Source organism: Hyla sarda, chromosome 6 (genome assembly GCF_029499605.1).
Source record: "Hyla sarda isolate aHylSar1 chromosome 6, aHylSar1.hap1, whole genome shotgun sequence".
NCBI lineage: Eukaryota > Metazoa > Chordata > Amphibia > Anura > Hylidae > Hyla > Hyla sarda.
The window spans coordinates 220,272,715-220,289,347 of NC_079194.1; the positions used below are offsets into that span (position 1 = coordinate 220,272,715).

General features: G+C 42.3%; 1 protein-coding gene across 2 annotated transcripts in view; it reads left to right on the forward strand.

The window, feature by feature from the left end:
• The window catches only part of LOC130276736 (hatching enzyme 1.2-like), a 38,635-nt gene extending 22,625 nt beyond the window's left edge, over window positions 1-16,010 (forward strand). For both annotated transcript variants that reach the window (XM_056526536.1, XM_056526535.1), the window contains 5 exons: window positions 395-504; window positions 619-838; window positions 2,870-2,988; window positions 5,719-5,926; window positions 15,757-16,010. In XM_056526536.1, the coding sequence (XP_056382511.1) occupies window positions 395-504; window positions 619-838; window positions 2,870-2,988; window positions 5,719-5,926; window positions 15,757-15,824 (725 nt within the window). In that variant the 3' untranslated portion in view covers window positions 15,825-16,010. The remainder of the gene's footprint in view (window positions 1-394; window positions 505-618; window positions 839-2,869; window positions 2,989-5,718; window positions 5,927-15,756) is intronic.
• Window positions 16,011-16,633: the final 623 nt, after the last annotated feature.

Sequence of the window (16,633 nt, forward strand, 5' to 3'; positions counted from 1 at the left end):
ACTGTAAAGAGTATTGATTTTTGCAGGATGTGATTTATTATTGTGTCGGCATCTTAACAGAGCAAGTGGGATAAAAAAAATATGGCACTTTGATTTGTGGTCGAATTGGCAATGTCTATTCGTTCAAAACCATGTTTGTCCAGCCAGATCTCCCATGAGGCTGTATTCAAGTTTCTAGTCTACAAGTCAGTGTGACTACATTAGCATGTTCCCTGAGCTCCCCTGCTCCATCCTCTCCTGTTGCCAGAGAAGAGGACCAACAGCCCATTTTGTTCATGAACAACCACATCAACACACCATGGAGTTCAGAGAAATGTAGTTCATCGCTCATCTGTGTCATTTAGGGTAAAGTCTTTTGCAGGGCAGTACCTAGATGTTTTTTTTGTTATTTTAGATATCTGTAGTTACCTGCTACCAGATGCACATGGCACAATTTCATGGGAGTCCAAGAGGAGTTTAAACATTACAACTTGTGTGTGGGTGATCCGGGTCCCAGACGACAAGGTACCAGTACATATATATATATATATATATATATATATATGTATGTTTGTTTGTGATGGGTAAGCCATGCAGTAAAGCGGATACATTATTTATCATTCCATAACTTTTTTTCAGGTTTTCCTGCAGTTTGATACATTCAGCATTCAGTCCTCCACAGGCTGTGCTCAGGCCTCTGTTACTGTGTATGATGGAATCAGCAAAGAGTCCCCTATTCTTATCAACAAAACCTGTGGGAACATTCCTCCACTTCCACAGATTTCCACTGGAAAATTTGCAAAAATAGAATTTACGGGCGCACGGATTGGAAGCAACTTTAAGGCGATATACAGTTCAAGTGAGTCCAGACATTGTTTCTGAACAGTGCGTGAAGATGGTAAAACTTGCCATTGATTTTTTGAATCTGTAAATTTATATAGAATAAAAAAAGGCATATTTGTAATAGTTTTTCATTACAGTAATTGCTACTTTTGTTTATACAGCTCCTATGCAGGCTATGGGTTTCCATAGTAACAGACAGTAAATAAACTCTGTGTAGTCTGATCCTGCTCACTGTCAGTCCAAATGTGTGTTGTCACAAAGTAGGGCACAAATGAAAGCATATAACACTGAAAAACTGCAGTTGTTAGGGTCACGGCAGGTGGTGGGTCCTCTGGGCCAGTGTGGATGATGACGTGAGCCGTGGCAGGGAGCGGAGTCTAAGGTGTCGCTGGTTTTCACCAGAGCCCGCCACAAAGCGGTATGGTCTTGCTGCGGCAGGCGGCACCCAGGCCGCTATCCTGGGCACGACTCGTCCACACAGGTTGCTGGGATGTGGCGTGGCACAAAAGAAAAATGGCAAGACGAGGTCAAGGTAGCAGTAGGTCAGGCAGACGGCACAGGTCCAGGGTCAGGTAACGGAACAAGGATCAGGTACATGGATATCAGGAACACAGTATGATTTCTCTAGGGCACAAGGCAACAAAGATACAGCCGGGAACAAAGGGAGGAGCTGATACTTAAAGACAGGGTGCAGATGTAAACACTTAAAGGAGTTATCCAGGAAAAAAAATTTTTTTTTATATATCAACTGACTCCAGAAAGTTAAACAGATTTGTAAATTACTTCTATAAAAAAAAATCTTAATCCTTTCAGTACTTATGAGCTTCTGAAGTTAAGGTTGTTCTTTTCTGTCTAAATCCTCTCTGATGACATGTGTCTCGGGAAACGCCCAGTTTAGAAGCAAATCCCCATAGCAAACCTCTTCTAAACTGGGCGTTTCCCGAGAGAGGTGTCATCAGAGAGGATTTAGACAGAAAATAACAACCTTAACTTCAGAGATCTCATAAGTACTGAAAGGATTAAGACTTTTTTAATAGAAGTAATTTACATATCTTTTAAACTTTCTGGAGCCAGTTGATATATATAAAAAAGTTTTTTCCTGCAATACCCCTTTAATTCAATGAGTAGATCAAAATAGAGAGTGTGGAGTCAGCTACTACTTGTGAATATGGATGACGGAAATATGATGCAGATGTAGAGGCTAGTAGTGGAGTGCTTTCTGGAGGTGCTCTGCTAATGGAAGTATAGATATCGGGTCCTTGGATAAAGCCCAGGACGCGATATCTACGGCATCATCCATCTACTCCTCCTCTCCCCTCCACGCTGCCATGTTATACATTTTAACATGTAAGAAATAAAGTATTGAAGATTTTAATCCGCATAGCCTGGTGAGTTGCCGCTTTTCTACTTCTCTGTTTGAATGTTACTTAATTAAATGAGTACTGGCCCTTTAAATGAAAGAGCTCCGGCACATGCGCCCTAGGAGGCGGGGGCACATGCGCCGGGGCTGCGAGACAGGAAGACCAGGGAGGTAAGTGACGGGCTGGGATTCGCATGCGGGCGCGTTCCGCGATGTGAATCCCAGCCCTGCCGACAGTGGGGTCATGACAAGAGAGCGCTCATGGCCAGCGTGTCTGGCCGGAGAGCAGATGTTACAACAGAGAGCATATCACAAAACCTGTATGCATTCTGGAAATGATCTGATAACTGGCTTCAGATAATAATCTGATAAAATAGGACATTTTTATTTTGGATCTATTCCAAAGTGGCTTTATTTTGATTATATTTTTTAGGACAACATAATTACAACATAATCACAACTAATGTCCTCTATATGTCTATAGAAATCCCTTTTATGACTGCCCTTCTTACCCTCCTTTTATTTAAACTGTCTGTCCTGTTCCTGCAAAGAGCTTTTGGTGATATTGTCTCTATGCTATAATGTTACAGGAACTAAGCATGATTCTAAGTCAAGTTAGCAATTGGTTTATGTAGTGCCATATTTATTCATTACAACTGTTAGCTTTATTTTGTTTTTATATTATAGTAAAATGCGGGGGATCTTTAGTCAATACAACTGGAAACTTTTCAACACCACTTTTTCCCTCTAAATACCCCAACTCAGTGAACTGTGTGTGGGTCCTATCTGCATCTGTCGGGAACAAGGTGAGTCACAGGGTTTTCTGTAGATTTGAGGCATTTTCATGTTAAAGGAGTATTCTCTTCGTAAACATTTACACAACCTCTCCATTAAATGCAATCAGCAAACAGAGTCATGGAACCATGTGTGTTTAATAGGTGATGGTCCAAGATTTGAGCACACACCCATCAGGAATTTTTGACATATCCTGTTTATATGCTAATGATATTTAAGCTAGGAATAACCATTTAGTGCTTTGGCATACATTTTGATGTGCTGGCCATATGTACTTAACACCAAGCACTGTAAATGTATGATGTGAGGATGTAATAGGCACAGGCGCCCATGCCTTCAGCAGTGGATATCGGCTGCATATTATGTGGCGACGGGGTGCAATGCATCGTAGATGTTATAACCCAAGGGGCAGATGTGATTAACCCCGTCTTGTCGTAATGCCAGGGCATGGTTTAGCCTTAACCACCCGAAGGTAAAACCGCTGGTCCTGGGTTAGGCATGGGGAGAAATGAAGACACCGATGCCAAGTTACGGACAAACAGTAGCTTTACTGAGGTTAGACAGATGACACAGTCTATGCAGTACAGCCAATATCCCAAGGAGGTGACAAGTGACACAGGGGGACCTCGCAGGCTTGCTGGGACTTGCAGTATGTAGAGACACTTTAGTGCAGGCCACGGTGACTATATAGAAGACTTGACTTGGCTGACTTGACAATTGACAAAAAATCAAAATAGACAAATCGCCAGGTCCAGATGACATTCACTGTTGTGTTCTAAAGGAATTAAGTAATGTAATAGACAGACCCCTATTTTTAATATTCAGGGACTCTATAGTAACACGGACTGTTCCCCTGGACTGGCACATGGCAAATGTGGTGCCAATATTTAAAATGGGGAAAAAAAGGTGACACCGGGAATTACAGACCTGTTAGTTTAACCTCCGTTGTATGTAAATTATTTGAGGGTTTTCTAAGGGATGCAATTCTGGAGTATCTTGATAAAAATAAATGTATGACCCCATATCAGCATGGCTTTATGAGGGATCGGTCCTGTCAAACTAACCTGATCAGCTTTTATGAGGAGGTGAGCTCCAGACTGGACCAGGGGCAATCGCTGGATGTCGTATATCTGGATTTTTCCAAAGCATTTGATACGGTGCCACATAAAAGGTTTGTGCATAAAATGAGAAGGATGGGGCTGGGGGAGAATGTGTGCAAGTGGGTAAGTAACTGGCGCAGTGATAGGAAACAGAGGGTGGTTATTAATGGTACTTATTCTGATTGGGTGACTGTTACTAGTGGGGTACCACAGGGGTCCATCTTGGGTCCTGTTCTGTTTAGTATATTTATTAATGACCTTGTAGAGGGGTTGAATATTAAAGTAGCAATCTTTGCAGATGATACTAAACTTTGTAAAGCGGTAAACACAGTAGAGGACAGTGCATTGTTCCAAATGGATCTGGATAGGTTGGAGGTTTGGGCTGGGAAGATGCAGATGAGGTTCAACACTGATAAATGTAAGGTAATGCACATGGGGAGGAAAAATCCGGGCTGGGATTATGTATTACATGGGAGCGCACTTGGGATGACTGACGTGGAAAAGGACTCTTAGTTAACAGTAAATTTAGCTGTAGCGACGAGTGTCGGGCAGCTGCTGCCAAGGCAAATAAAATCATGGGGTGCATCAATATGGGCATAGATGCCCACAACAAGGAAATAATTCTACCGCTGTACAATCACTAGTCAGACCACACATAGAATTCTGTGAACAGTACTGGGCACCAGTGTACAAGATAGATATAGTGGAGCAGGAGAGGGTTCAAAGACGGGCAACCAGGGTAATACTGGGAATGGGAGGACTACAGTACCCAGAAAGATTATCAGAATTAGGGTTATTTAGTTTAGAAAAAAGAAGGCTTAGGGGAGACCTAATAACTATGTATAAATATATCAAGGGGGACGGACAGAGATCTTTCCCATGATCTATTTATACCCAGGACTGTATCTATAACAAGGGGGCATCCTCTACGTTTAGAAGAAACAAGGTTTCTGCAACAGACGGGGGTTCTTTACTGTAAGAGCAGTGAGACTGTGGAATTCTCTTCCTGAAGAGGTGGTCATGGTGAATTTAAATGGGGTCTGGATGCATTTTGGAGAATAATAACATTGCTGGTTATGTATACTAGATTTAAAGGGACAGAATGTTGATCCAGGGATTTATTCTGATGCCATATTTGGAGTCAGGAAGGAATTTTTACCTCTGGTGTGAGGGGTTTTTGCCTTCCTCTGGATCAACTCAGTAGGGACTCATTAGGGTTATAGGTTGAACTTGATGGACTCTGGTGTTTTTTCAACCTTATAAACTATGTTACTATGTTACATGAAAATGACTTTAGCTTACCTGAGCTGACTTTGTCGCTGCAGACTTTAGGCTTGAGGCCTCCAATGCTCTGGACACACTCTGAGACGACTGCACTAGACCTCAGCAGGAATAGCAATGAGCCAAGAGAGATATTACAGTCCCTCCCCTGGTTTTATAGGGGGGCTGTGCAAGGAGCCCATAGGTCACTTGGGGGGGGTCACCTGGTCACTAGTGCCTCCAGGGTAACAATCACATGGTAACAGCTATTAAAGAAACAGTACATTTTATGTTTGGAACTTAAAAATATTGAACAGTTTCGGATTATTCAAAAACAAAAAATAGCTTTACATATTAAGTAAATCTGTCTTATTTTTGCAGATCACACTTCATGTTTCACCATTTAGTTTGGAGCCATCACCAGGTTGTTCCTATGACTATATTCTACTGCGTGATGGTCGAAGACAAACCAAGAAATGTGGTCACCTTTCCAAGCTGGATTTCATTTCTTCTACCAATTCTCTTATTGTACATTTTCACAGTGACTCCTCTGTCAAGGCAAATGGCTTCTTTGTCACTTATTCATTCTGTAAGTAGATGCTGCAACTCATATATAAGGGTATAGATTCGACACATATAAAGGTGACTTTAGTGAGGTATGCACAGCTAGTTGAGTAGATGAAGCCTTCCAAATCACAAATCATTATAATGAGGATACCAGTTTATGCCTTGAAAAATATGGACAGAGTACTTGTTATATACTAATACAACCTCTGTGGATCAACCAGAATTACTTCATTTTATTAACAGAATTAACAGAACCTTTTGGTATTTCCTTTGTTAAACCAATACTGTATTGAAAGCCTTGTAAAAAGAGTCTGCAGGAGACAAATGAATATGGCAGGCAAAACAAGCAAGCCCCATGTACTACAATATATGACTGGATACAGAAGTATTTAGCTTCTCTTTACCACCACAATGGGTGAAAAACAAAGCCCTAACTAATTCCCTCTGTTTTCATAGGCTGATTTCACGAGGGGGCGGAGCCGTGATGTCACAATACTCCGGCCCCTGTATCGTGAGTCATCAGACATGGAGCGATCTTCGCTCCGTGAGGCTGATGAAAAGTGGGTGCAGCAGGGAGATCGTAGGGAGATCAGACGGATAAGATGTCTAGGGCTGGAGTACCCCTTTAAGCCTTCTAGTACTTATCAGCTGCTGTATGTTCCAGAAGAAGTTATGTCGTTTTTTTCCAGTCTGACCATGGTGCTCTGTACTCAGTACTCTGTTGCCACCTCTGTCCGTGTCAGTAACTGTCCAGAGCATGAGCAAATGCCCATAGCAAAGTTCACCTGCTTCAGACAGTTCCTGACACAGACAGAGGTGGCAGCAGAGAGCATTATGGTCAGACTGGAAAGAACTACACAACTTCCTCTGGGGCATACAGCAGCTGATAAGTACTGGAAGGCTTAAGATTTTTAAATAGAAGCAAATCACAAATCTGTATAACCTTATTCCTCTAAAGTACACCTGGCTCCTGTGATATTTCCCAACAAAACTTCCGTTTTCAATTCAGTTACCTGCGCGCAGGAGGCAGGGCCCCGATGGATGTCCACCCCCCGCTTCTATCTGCCTCCTGAAACAATCTGCCTCTTATAGTATATTCAAATTCTGCACTGCGCTCTGAGGCAGGAGCGCAAGCGCAGTTAGTATACAAACAGCTCTCACGTCCTAGTGACGTGAGTCGCATGTCACGTGAGTGCTGCGCTCCGAGGCAAGAGCGCATGCGCTCCGGCACAATAGCAGAGCGCTCTAGCAAGAAGAGCTCACGCGTCGCTAGGACAGGAGAGCTGTTTGTAAACTATCTGCGCTTGTGCTCTTGCCTCAGAGCGCAGTGCAGAATTAGAATATACTAATAGAGGCAGATTGTTCCAGGAGGCAGATAGAAGCAGGGGTGGACAGCCATCGGGGCCCCGCCTCCTGCGCGCAGGTAGCCGAATTGAGAATGGGACTTTCGTCGGGCAATATCACAGGAGCCACTGGATGGAATTTGTTAAGTGACCCTCTTTGCACTCCTAGTCACCCACACTATAACCCTGTGTATTGGGTTTAGAGTGGGAGATCAGGGTGACAGTTTTCCTTTAAATACTCTCTTGAGATGCCTTGTCAGGCCTTTACGGCAGGCTCCTTTACTTACTGTTGGCTGTGGGTCTTACTACTTTCAGCTTTAGGACCATGCTCAGTCAGGTTAAGTTCAGATGGCTGACAAACCGTTGAATAATATCCCAATTTTTGTCTTAAGCCACTCTTACAACGTAAAATTCACTGGCATATTTTATTTCATGCACGCATTTCCATCTATAATCGGCAATAAGGAGGCCACAAAAAAAACTTACGATGCTTTTGTGGTAAGTTGTGCTGACCTCCTTGAGAATGTGAGTCACTTGGAAAGGGGTTTTAGGTTACCAAGGAAAGGGGTTTTAGTTTACCAAGGAGCTCACCAGTTCTTTCCTTCTTTTTAAGAATCTACCAAATTGTTAAAGGGGTATTCCGGTATCAGAAATTAATATAAAGGGAAACTGACAACAGGGTTGTAACGGCTGGAGGTGGAGAAATTGATCCGCTGGACCTGTGTTGATGATGGTGTGGACAATACCAAGGAGCGGAGTCTAAGGTGCCACTGGTATTCACTAGAGCCCACCGCAAAGCGGGATGGACTTGCTGCGGCAGGTGGCACCCATGTCGCTACCCCTGATACGACTCATCCACACAAGCTGCTGAGGTGTAATGTGGCACAGAAATTATGAGACAACTTGTAGTCAGGACAGGCAGGAGGTCAGGGCTAGCGGCACTGTAGCAAGGTCAGGTCACGTAGCAAGAGGTCAGAAGGCAGGCGGCACAGGAGCAAGGTCAGGATACGTAGCAAAGGTCAGATACACGGCAAGACAAGACACAAATGAAGGCTTTCTCTAAGGCAATGATGGCACAAAGATCTGGCAAGGCAATAGAGAAAGTGCTGACACCTATAATTTCACTAATTTGCAAGAACCAATTAAGGGCGTACTGGCCCTTTAAATTTCTGAGAGCCGGCCCTAGGAAGCAGTCATGTGCGCGCCAGCAGAAAGAGGGAGCAGGAGCATGGCAAGGTAAGTTACAGGTCGGTGGGCGCCTCTGACCGCATCCCGACATGCAGACAGCGGTGCCGCCGACACCGGGGGACAGAACAGGGGTGTGCTCGCGGCCAGCATGTCTGGCCACAGCGTAACCCCTAACAAGGGTCACTCACAATAACCTAAATATACAGGTAGATAGTGCTGGTGACCCTGTTTCTATTGCTTCTTACTAGGTACTAACCGTAATAATCTTGTTGCTAATAAGCAATTTTTTCTTAAGTTCAATGGTGACTGGCTGCCGCTGTATGAGCAATGCTTTTTTTCTTTCTAAACTGGATGATAAGGCTGCACCCTTCACGGATATGCTGAGGAAGAGGGGATGAATATTTATGGAAAGGTAAGAGTTTTTGGCCGAAGGGGGCAGGGTTATTAGGGAGCCTTGCAGGAGAAAGCATTGCACATAAGAAGAAATAATTTATTAGCAACAAGACAAATATCTCCAGAATGGCTACACCGATTTTCACCCATTAAGCAGCATTAAAACAATGTGACCTGCATTATTTATCAGCATATTTAAGTTAGTGTGAGGGACCCTGCTGTCAGTTGTCCTTTAAATAAGACCATTACCCCAAGATTTACAATTTACTGGCTTCAGCATTTTTCTATGTGATTTACCCCTGACAGGGGGTTGTCATTGTCTCCAGTTCCTCCCTCTCAACCAAGACCACCCATCATCCTCTGCTGTTTCAGGAGGTTTGGCTGGATCTTGTCTTCAAGCTCTAGTCTGGCCCCTTCAGTGATGTCACCACCTTCGACCAGCCCTAACAGCCTGCATCACCATCTCCCTGCCATAAACATATAAACATCTTTATTGGGACATTTAGGGGGAGATGATGTGTTTTTATACTATACTGCCTTTTGCTCAACAATGCCACAGGCAAAGGAGCAGTCAGGGAATTAATAGAAAGTGCTGCAACCTTTCTGATTGTGTAAAATTGGTCTGTTGTGAAATTAGATGTTCTTTAACAGTACTGTGGGTGGGGAGTAGGTAGGGTGGGAGGACTGTGATGAAGAGCCGAGGGCAAGTAATGCATTCTGGGAATTGTAGTGTTCAGTAGTTGCTCAATGAGAAAGTACAGTACTAAGCCCCCCCCCCAAACAAATGGATTCCTAAAGTTTCTAGCTCTCTGATAGATTGGCTTTATTTTTCATTAGGGATGGCTGCTTTTACTTGCATTGACACCTCATTGGACCACATATTGAGAGTTCCCATGATCAGCCACCAAATGCAAATCCAGATCTTATATCTCCTTACTTGCCATGAAAAAAAAAAGCTAATAGGTCACACTGGATCCTGAAACTGCTTATCAGGCAATTGACCAATTACTTAATAAGTGGGAAAATGAAGGGACTTTGTAAAAAAAAAAAAAAAAAAAACGGCTGTAATTCCTAAACAGTTAACGGAAGATTTCTGTACAACCCCCTACTGTGTCCACTTCAATTACATATTAGCGCATTATTTCACTTTCTTTGTGGTGGTGTGCAGATGGTAAATGATCACTGTGCAAATATTTCTGGACCCCACTGTACTTGTGTTGTAGGTGTGGGGCGGGGGTCATATTTCTGTTGAGAATGTTCTCTTTTCATATTTGCATTAAATATGAGCAAAGTCATTTTGTATTGTTCATTCCATAGTTGTAATAACTCTGCACTATTTAATTTCCTCCTTTGATCACAGAAGAACATTAATCTCCTGCCGTTAAATAATCTCTAATGACAGATGATTGTATTGTGGAATATTGCCAGTCTGGCTACTTTAACCCTAAAATGGGCCCGTCACGTACATTTTAGAAAGATCAGACATTAATAATACAGTCCAGGTAGGGCTTCTAATTGTAGAGCATGATTGTTAATACATGTATCATTAAATCAACTAAAAAGTGAGCTCCTTTAAAACACAGCAGGGATATTGTACAATGCCTAGGCATTAAGGGAGGGGGCACATCAATGACTTAGCTATAGGGGGTGCAGAGGTAGCAGTCAAAACTGGGCTTCCTTTCATATAGAGTGCAGAGGCGATAGATAGTTGAGGATTATGTAAAATTATCATCGTAAATTGGCAAAGGGGCACACAGGGCAATGATATGGATGACAATTGTCATGCTGTATTGTAGTGAGTAGACACATTCTAAAACCCCTGTCTTGGGCACCAGGATTCTAATGAATGGGTGGTATTTGGACAGTGACCAAACATGGTGCAACATGTCAACACAAAAAAATAGGTGAGTGTCTGTTGTTGAAAATGGACAGCATTAGGAGTACATAGAAATTTCATGGTGGGAATATTCCCTTAAGCCAAGGCATCTCTCACTGGGGGAATACTTTAAAGACTGTCACCAGAGATGTAAATTTAAAAGGCCGGGCTCCATTGCAGACTTTTGAATGGGCTCCTCCAGGGCTGTGATGACTGATTGCAATCTGATGCCTGCGTTTGGCTGCTGACTACTTCCACATGCTCTTGGAGCCTTATAGGCCACATGCCTAATGTAGTATATGGTGGGGGAAGGAGCTGCTATGCCTATAGTTACGCCTCTGCCTGGGACCACATTTCAGTCATTTTTGTTTTCTCTTTGTTCCAGTGCATCTAAAATGAAAAATGAATCAAAAAGCAGTTTCAATAAAAAATCGTGTATTATTTGGTAGAGACTACAAACACACTCAGAGTAGTCTGATCTTGCAGCCATTCCCCTTGTTATTTGTCTTCAACTTTTTGTTAACCTTCCAATTTTCAGTACCAAGACAGCAGACAGAAATCGCAATTGGAAAGGCTGAGGTCAGAGCAGGTAAAGTAAAATCTCTATGGTAGACAAGCAGAGGTCAGGACAGGCAAAGTTCAGTCACTACAGTAAACAGGCAAAGGTCATGAAGGTGAAGTTCAACCATTGTGGTAGGCAGGCAGAGGTCAGGGCAGGGTAAGTTTAATCCTTACGGTTGATAGGCAAAGGGGAGGAAGCTGTGGCGCAGCTGCTCACTGTTCTAGAGCGTCCACGGTGCATAATAGCCCTGCGGGCTCTTTAGACAGTGAGCCTGCCAGCCGACCTGGGTCTGATGAGGGACTTCGCGCAAGTGACGTCCCTCTGCAGACCCGCGCAGGAGGACATCTGTGACGTCAATCGTCAGGCCGCCGGCGGAGAGGAGAAGCGCTGCGCATTCCAGGTAAGTGTGTCTATGTGTGTGTCTCTGTGTGTTGGGGGAGCCTAATGTGGAGAAACTGCTACCTAATGTAGGGAATCTATGCTTCCTAATGAGGGGAAACAATGCTACAAAATGTGGGGAAACTATGCTACCTTATGTGGGAAACTATGCTACCTAATGTGGGGAAACTATGCTACCTAATGTGGGGAATCTATGCTACCTAATGTGGGCAAACTATGCTACCTAATGTGGGCAAACTATGCTACCTTATGGGGGGAATCTATGCTACCTAATGTGTGCAAACTATGCTACCTAATGTGGGGAATCTATGCTACCTAATGTGGTTAAACTATGCTACCTAATGTGGGGAATATATGCTACCTAATGTGGGGAATCTATGCTACCTAATGTGGGCAAACTATGCTACCTAATGTGAGGAAATTATGCTACCTAATTTGGGGAAACTATGCTACCTAATGTGGGAAAATATGCTACCTAATATGGGGGAATCTATGCTACCTAATGTGGGAAAACTATGCTACCTAATGTGGGGAAACTATGCTACCTAATGTGGGGAAACTATGCTACCTAATGTGGGGAATCTATGTTACCCAATGTGGGCAAACTATGCTACCTAATGTGAGGAAACTATGCTACCTAATGAGCTGTGGCATATGAGGGGCCTTAAATAATTAACAACTGATACTGAGCAAGTGACATATGGGGGTTCACCTGAGTAAGTGACATATGAAGGGGAGGGGGAGTTCCTGAACAATTGACATATGGGGTCCTCTGTTGTCTGTGTCCACCCCTGTCACCCATATATACAAAGCCAGGTGGTGATTAAAAAGGCACAGGGTGGTACCCTGCTATTCTGCACCAGCCAGGTATGTAAAATGGTGACTGACTAAGGCTGAGATATGAGTTAACAGTTACTGGCCTTTGGAGGGTATGCATGTGCCCAACATTGCGGTATGGCCAAAAAAGGCCCATGCTGGAGTAAGTAATGCAGTGTATAGTATTGGTATGAACAAATAGAAGAACCCATTTCCAAAATGATTGTATTTGAGGATGTGCCCAAAGGCAGTGAAAATTTTGGCCTCTAAAATGGGACTGACTTGGAATCAAACCCACATGGGAGGTGCGTTTTGTAGTTTTGGTCTGTCAATGTTTATTTCAATTTTGCAATGTTGGGTGAAGTGTTGGCACCTCATAAATACTCTATAATAAAAATAGAATCTGGAAACGAGCCACAACTACTGGAAGACCTGAAGATCCTAAGCACTTTTACAGCCATCTGTGGTATGTGGCTGCACATACACTGACAGAGGAACAAGCCTAAAAATAGTGATCCATAGATCATTATGAGGAAGCATTGTCAAGATGGGGCTTTATCAGGACACACAGTACATTGGCAATACATCGAGGAGTGCTCATGCCCCATCTAATAGCCAATATAAACCAAGTGCTAGTATTCATCTTTTCATGAATTATGTACAAGCTTGTTGCTTTTTTGAGCTATTGATGCAACTCTACAGTATATGAAAGAATGCTATACAAGGGGAGTGGTTGTGGTCACACATGGACCTGAGTGGGCCCAAAAGTTCCCTGTGCTCCATATATATGCAGACTAATACTACAAATTACAAGTGATAGTTGGGGTCCCTGTTACAGATTTAATTTTGGGCCCATTATTTTGATGCTGCACCTTTTCATGTTTCTGCTTTTCAAAATTGTGGGTTCCAAACCACTGATATCGGGGTCCAGCACTGCAAGAATTGCAAGAAAGGGCTTTATTTATTTGCATTTGCATGACAGTCTGCATTAAGGATGGGATGCAAATATCTGGAGGGGCATGTGTCCCAGGGCATCAGCAAAGCAATGGGATTAGATAAAAAGCTAGGGCAGCAAGCTAAATATTTTGTATACATAGATATTTATGGACATATGTATTAGAGTGTATTGATTTAATATCCACATCTTCTGCAACTACCAAGCATGTATGTTAATTTTGGTGGGGGCTTTATACTTAGAACAGAATGGTCCACACAAACACTGACCATTTGGGCCTTAAAGGGGTATTCCAGGAAAAAAAACTTTCTTTTTTATATCAACTGGCTCCAGAAAGTTAAACAGATTTGTAAATTACTTCTATTAAAAAAATCCTAATCCTTTCAATAATTATCAGCTGCTGAAGTTGAGTTGTTGTTTTCTGTCTGGCAACAGTGCTCTCTGCTGACATCTCTGCTTGTCTCGGGAACTGCACAGAGTAGAAGAGGTTTGCTATGGGGATTTGCTTCTAAACTGGGCAGTTCTCGAGGACTTTCCCGACTTTCTGGAGCCAGTTGATATATAAAAAAAGTTTTTTCCTGGATAAACCCTTTAAGGCAGTGCCCTAGGGCTAATGTCAGAAGGGGTCCATGGCTTCATAAGCTTGCCAAACTTATAGTTACCTTGACAGTTACGTAGTTCATACGGTTAAAAAAAAAATAAAAAAATGACAAAAGTCCATCAATTTCAACCTATATTCCTACTGTGATCCCACTGTGTTAATCCAGAGGAAGTCTGGGTAAGGCTGATGCCAATTGCCCCATACCAGGGAGATAAATTCCTTCACGACTCCAATATCAGAATAAATCCCTGGATCAATGTTCTGTCCCTATAAATCTAGCTATCAATAACCTGTAATATTACTATTCTCCAGAAATGTATCCAGGCCCCTTTTGAACCCCTTTTTAGAGTTTGCCATGAACTCTTCCTCTGACTCACTGCTCTTATAGTAAAGAACCCCCATCTGTGCTGATGTAGAAACCTTTCTTCCTCTAGATGTGGATACAGTTCTGGGTATGAATAGATCATGGGAGAGATCTCTTTTCTGTCCCCTGATATATTTATACATAGTTCTTTGGTCCCCTTAGTCGTCTTTTCTCTAAACTAAATAATCCTAATTCAGATAATCTTTCTGGGGACTGTAGTCCTCCCATCCCCCATATTACTCTGGTTGCCCATCTTTTAACCCTCTCCATCTCCACTATGGGGGAGATTTATCAAAACCTGTCCATTAGAAAAGTTGCCCATAGCAACCAATCAGATTTCTTCTTTGATTTTTAACAAGGCCTCTGAAAAATGAAAGACGCAATCTGATTGGTTGCTATGGGCAACTTTTCCTCTGGACAGGTTTTGATAAATCTCCCCCTATATCTTTCTTGTACACTGGTGCCCAGTACTCTACACAGTATTCCATGTGTGGTCTGACTAGTGATTTCTACTGTGGTAGAATTATTTCCATGTCGTGGGCATCTATGCCCCTTTCAATGCCCCCTATGATTTTATTTGCCTTGGCAGCAGCTGCCTGACACTGGTTTCTACAGTTAAAGGACTATAGCCCTAAGTCCTTTACCACGTCAGTCACCCCCAGTGTTTCCGATTTAATACATATTCCCAACCTTGATTATTTCTCCCCATGTGCATAACCTTACATTTATCAGTGTTGAACATCATCTGCCTTTTCTCAGCCCAAACCTTTAACTTATCGAGATCCATTTGTAACAGTGCCCTGTCCTCTATTGTGTTAACTGCTTTACACAGTTTAGTATCATCTGCAAAGATTAACATTTACTGTACAATCTCTAGACAAGGTCATTAATAAATATAATACAAATGACAGGATACAAAACTGACCCCTGTGGCCCCCACTAGTAACAGTCACTCAATTGGAGTATGCACTATTAATAATCCCCTCTGTTTCCCATCAATGAGCCAGTCACTTACACAAACACACACACACACACACAACATTTTATTGTACTAACCTGCCAATTTCTGGACCATCCGGCCATGTGATGTTTATTAGCCATATTATGGTTACAGTAAATGGTAAAAAGCCCAGGACATAACACCTAAGGGGTCAGATCACCTTCAGTCAACCCTGGGAGGTTTATCCTACAGTCAACTTATGGGGAAGAAAATTGTAATCTTATAAAGGGTTGTTATAACATTTTACCTATGTATAACTAGCTGTTAGCTTTATCTACTGTGTAGAACATTTACATTGCGTATTATAAAATGCTTTACTTAACTATTTATCAGTCATTCAATTTGTATTTTGCAGCTCCCTTATCACCAAGGAACCAGAATGATGCTCCATCCAAGCGGCTTAAATATTCTAAAATCACATAATCATCAGTAATTCCTCTGGTGGACAGCAGGTGGCGCTACGGAAACTCACAACACAAATATATCCCCATTGACTATCCTAGTACTTAGTTCATCACACCAGTGTAAGAAAACAGATGTTATAAATAACCTTATCTGCACGGCATGTTCACCAATGGCTAGAATAAAAGCTACTGCTTGAGCAACAATACACATGTACAAGTGAATGCATGTTACTTGTAATGCTAGATAGATAGATAGATAGATAGATAGATAGATAGACAGATTGGATGAAGATAAATTCATGTGAGCCAGATAGATTAACAAACAAGATGTTTTTCATCAATGAATTGGTTGCTTGCAGTTTATCCATCCACTGGTTTCCTGGTGGGCTTGTGTTTATACACAGGATTTTATCTAATAGAGATGAGAGTAAGGCATGGGAGAGATATAGAGAAGCAGCAGCCTGAGCCTGTCATGAAAAAATTGAATTTCAGTCTATCTTAAGGTGCCCATACACATAGTAGCAAAGTCATCCAAGCAATCCAGTTTCAGAATAAGGATTGGTAATGTTAAATTTTGCGCCAATCCTTTTGTTTTTATGGGAGATAACCTGTAGAGGTGCAGCGGGTTATTCCCCCATCACTATTGAGAATACACGCATGCTCACACAAAATTGGCATACATGTGTATGAGGAGGATTGGAGGAATAGCTGTTGAACAGCATGTGTATGGCCACCTTTAGACTTTACATAGTAGACAGAAGTACCCCAAAAGATTAAACACTATCACAAAAATGTATCCAAAAAAATCCATAATCTTTATTAGACATA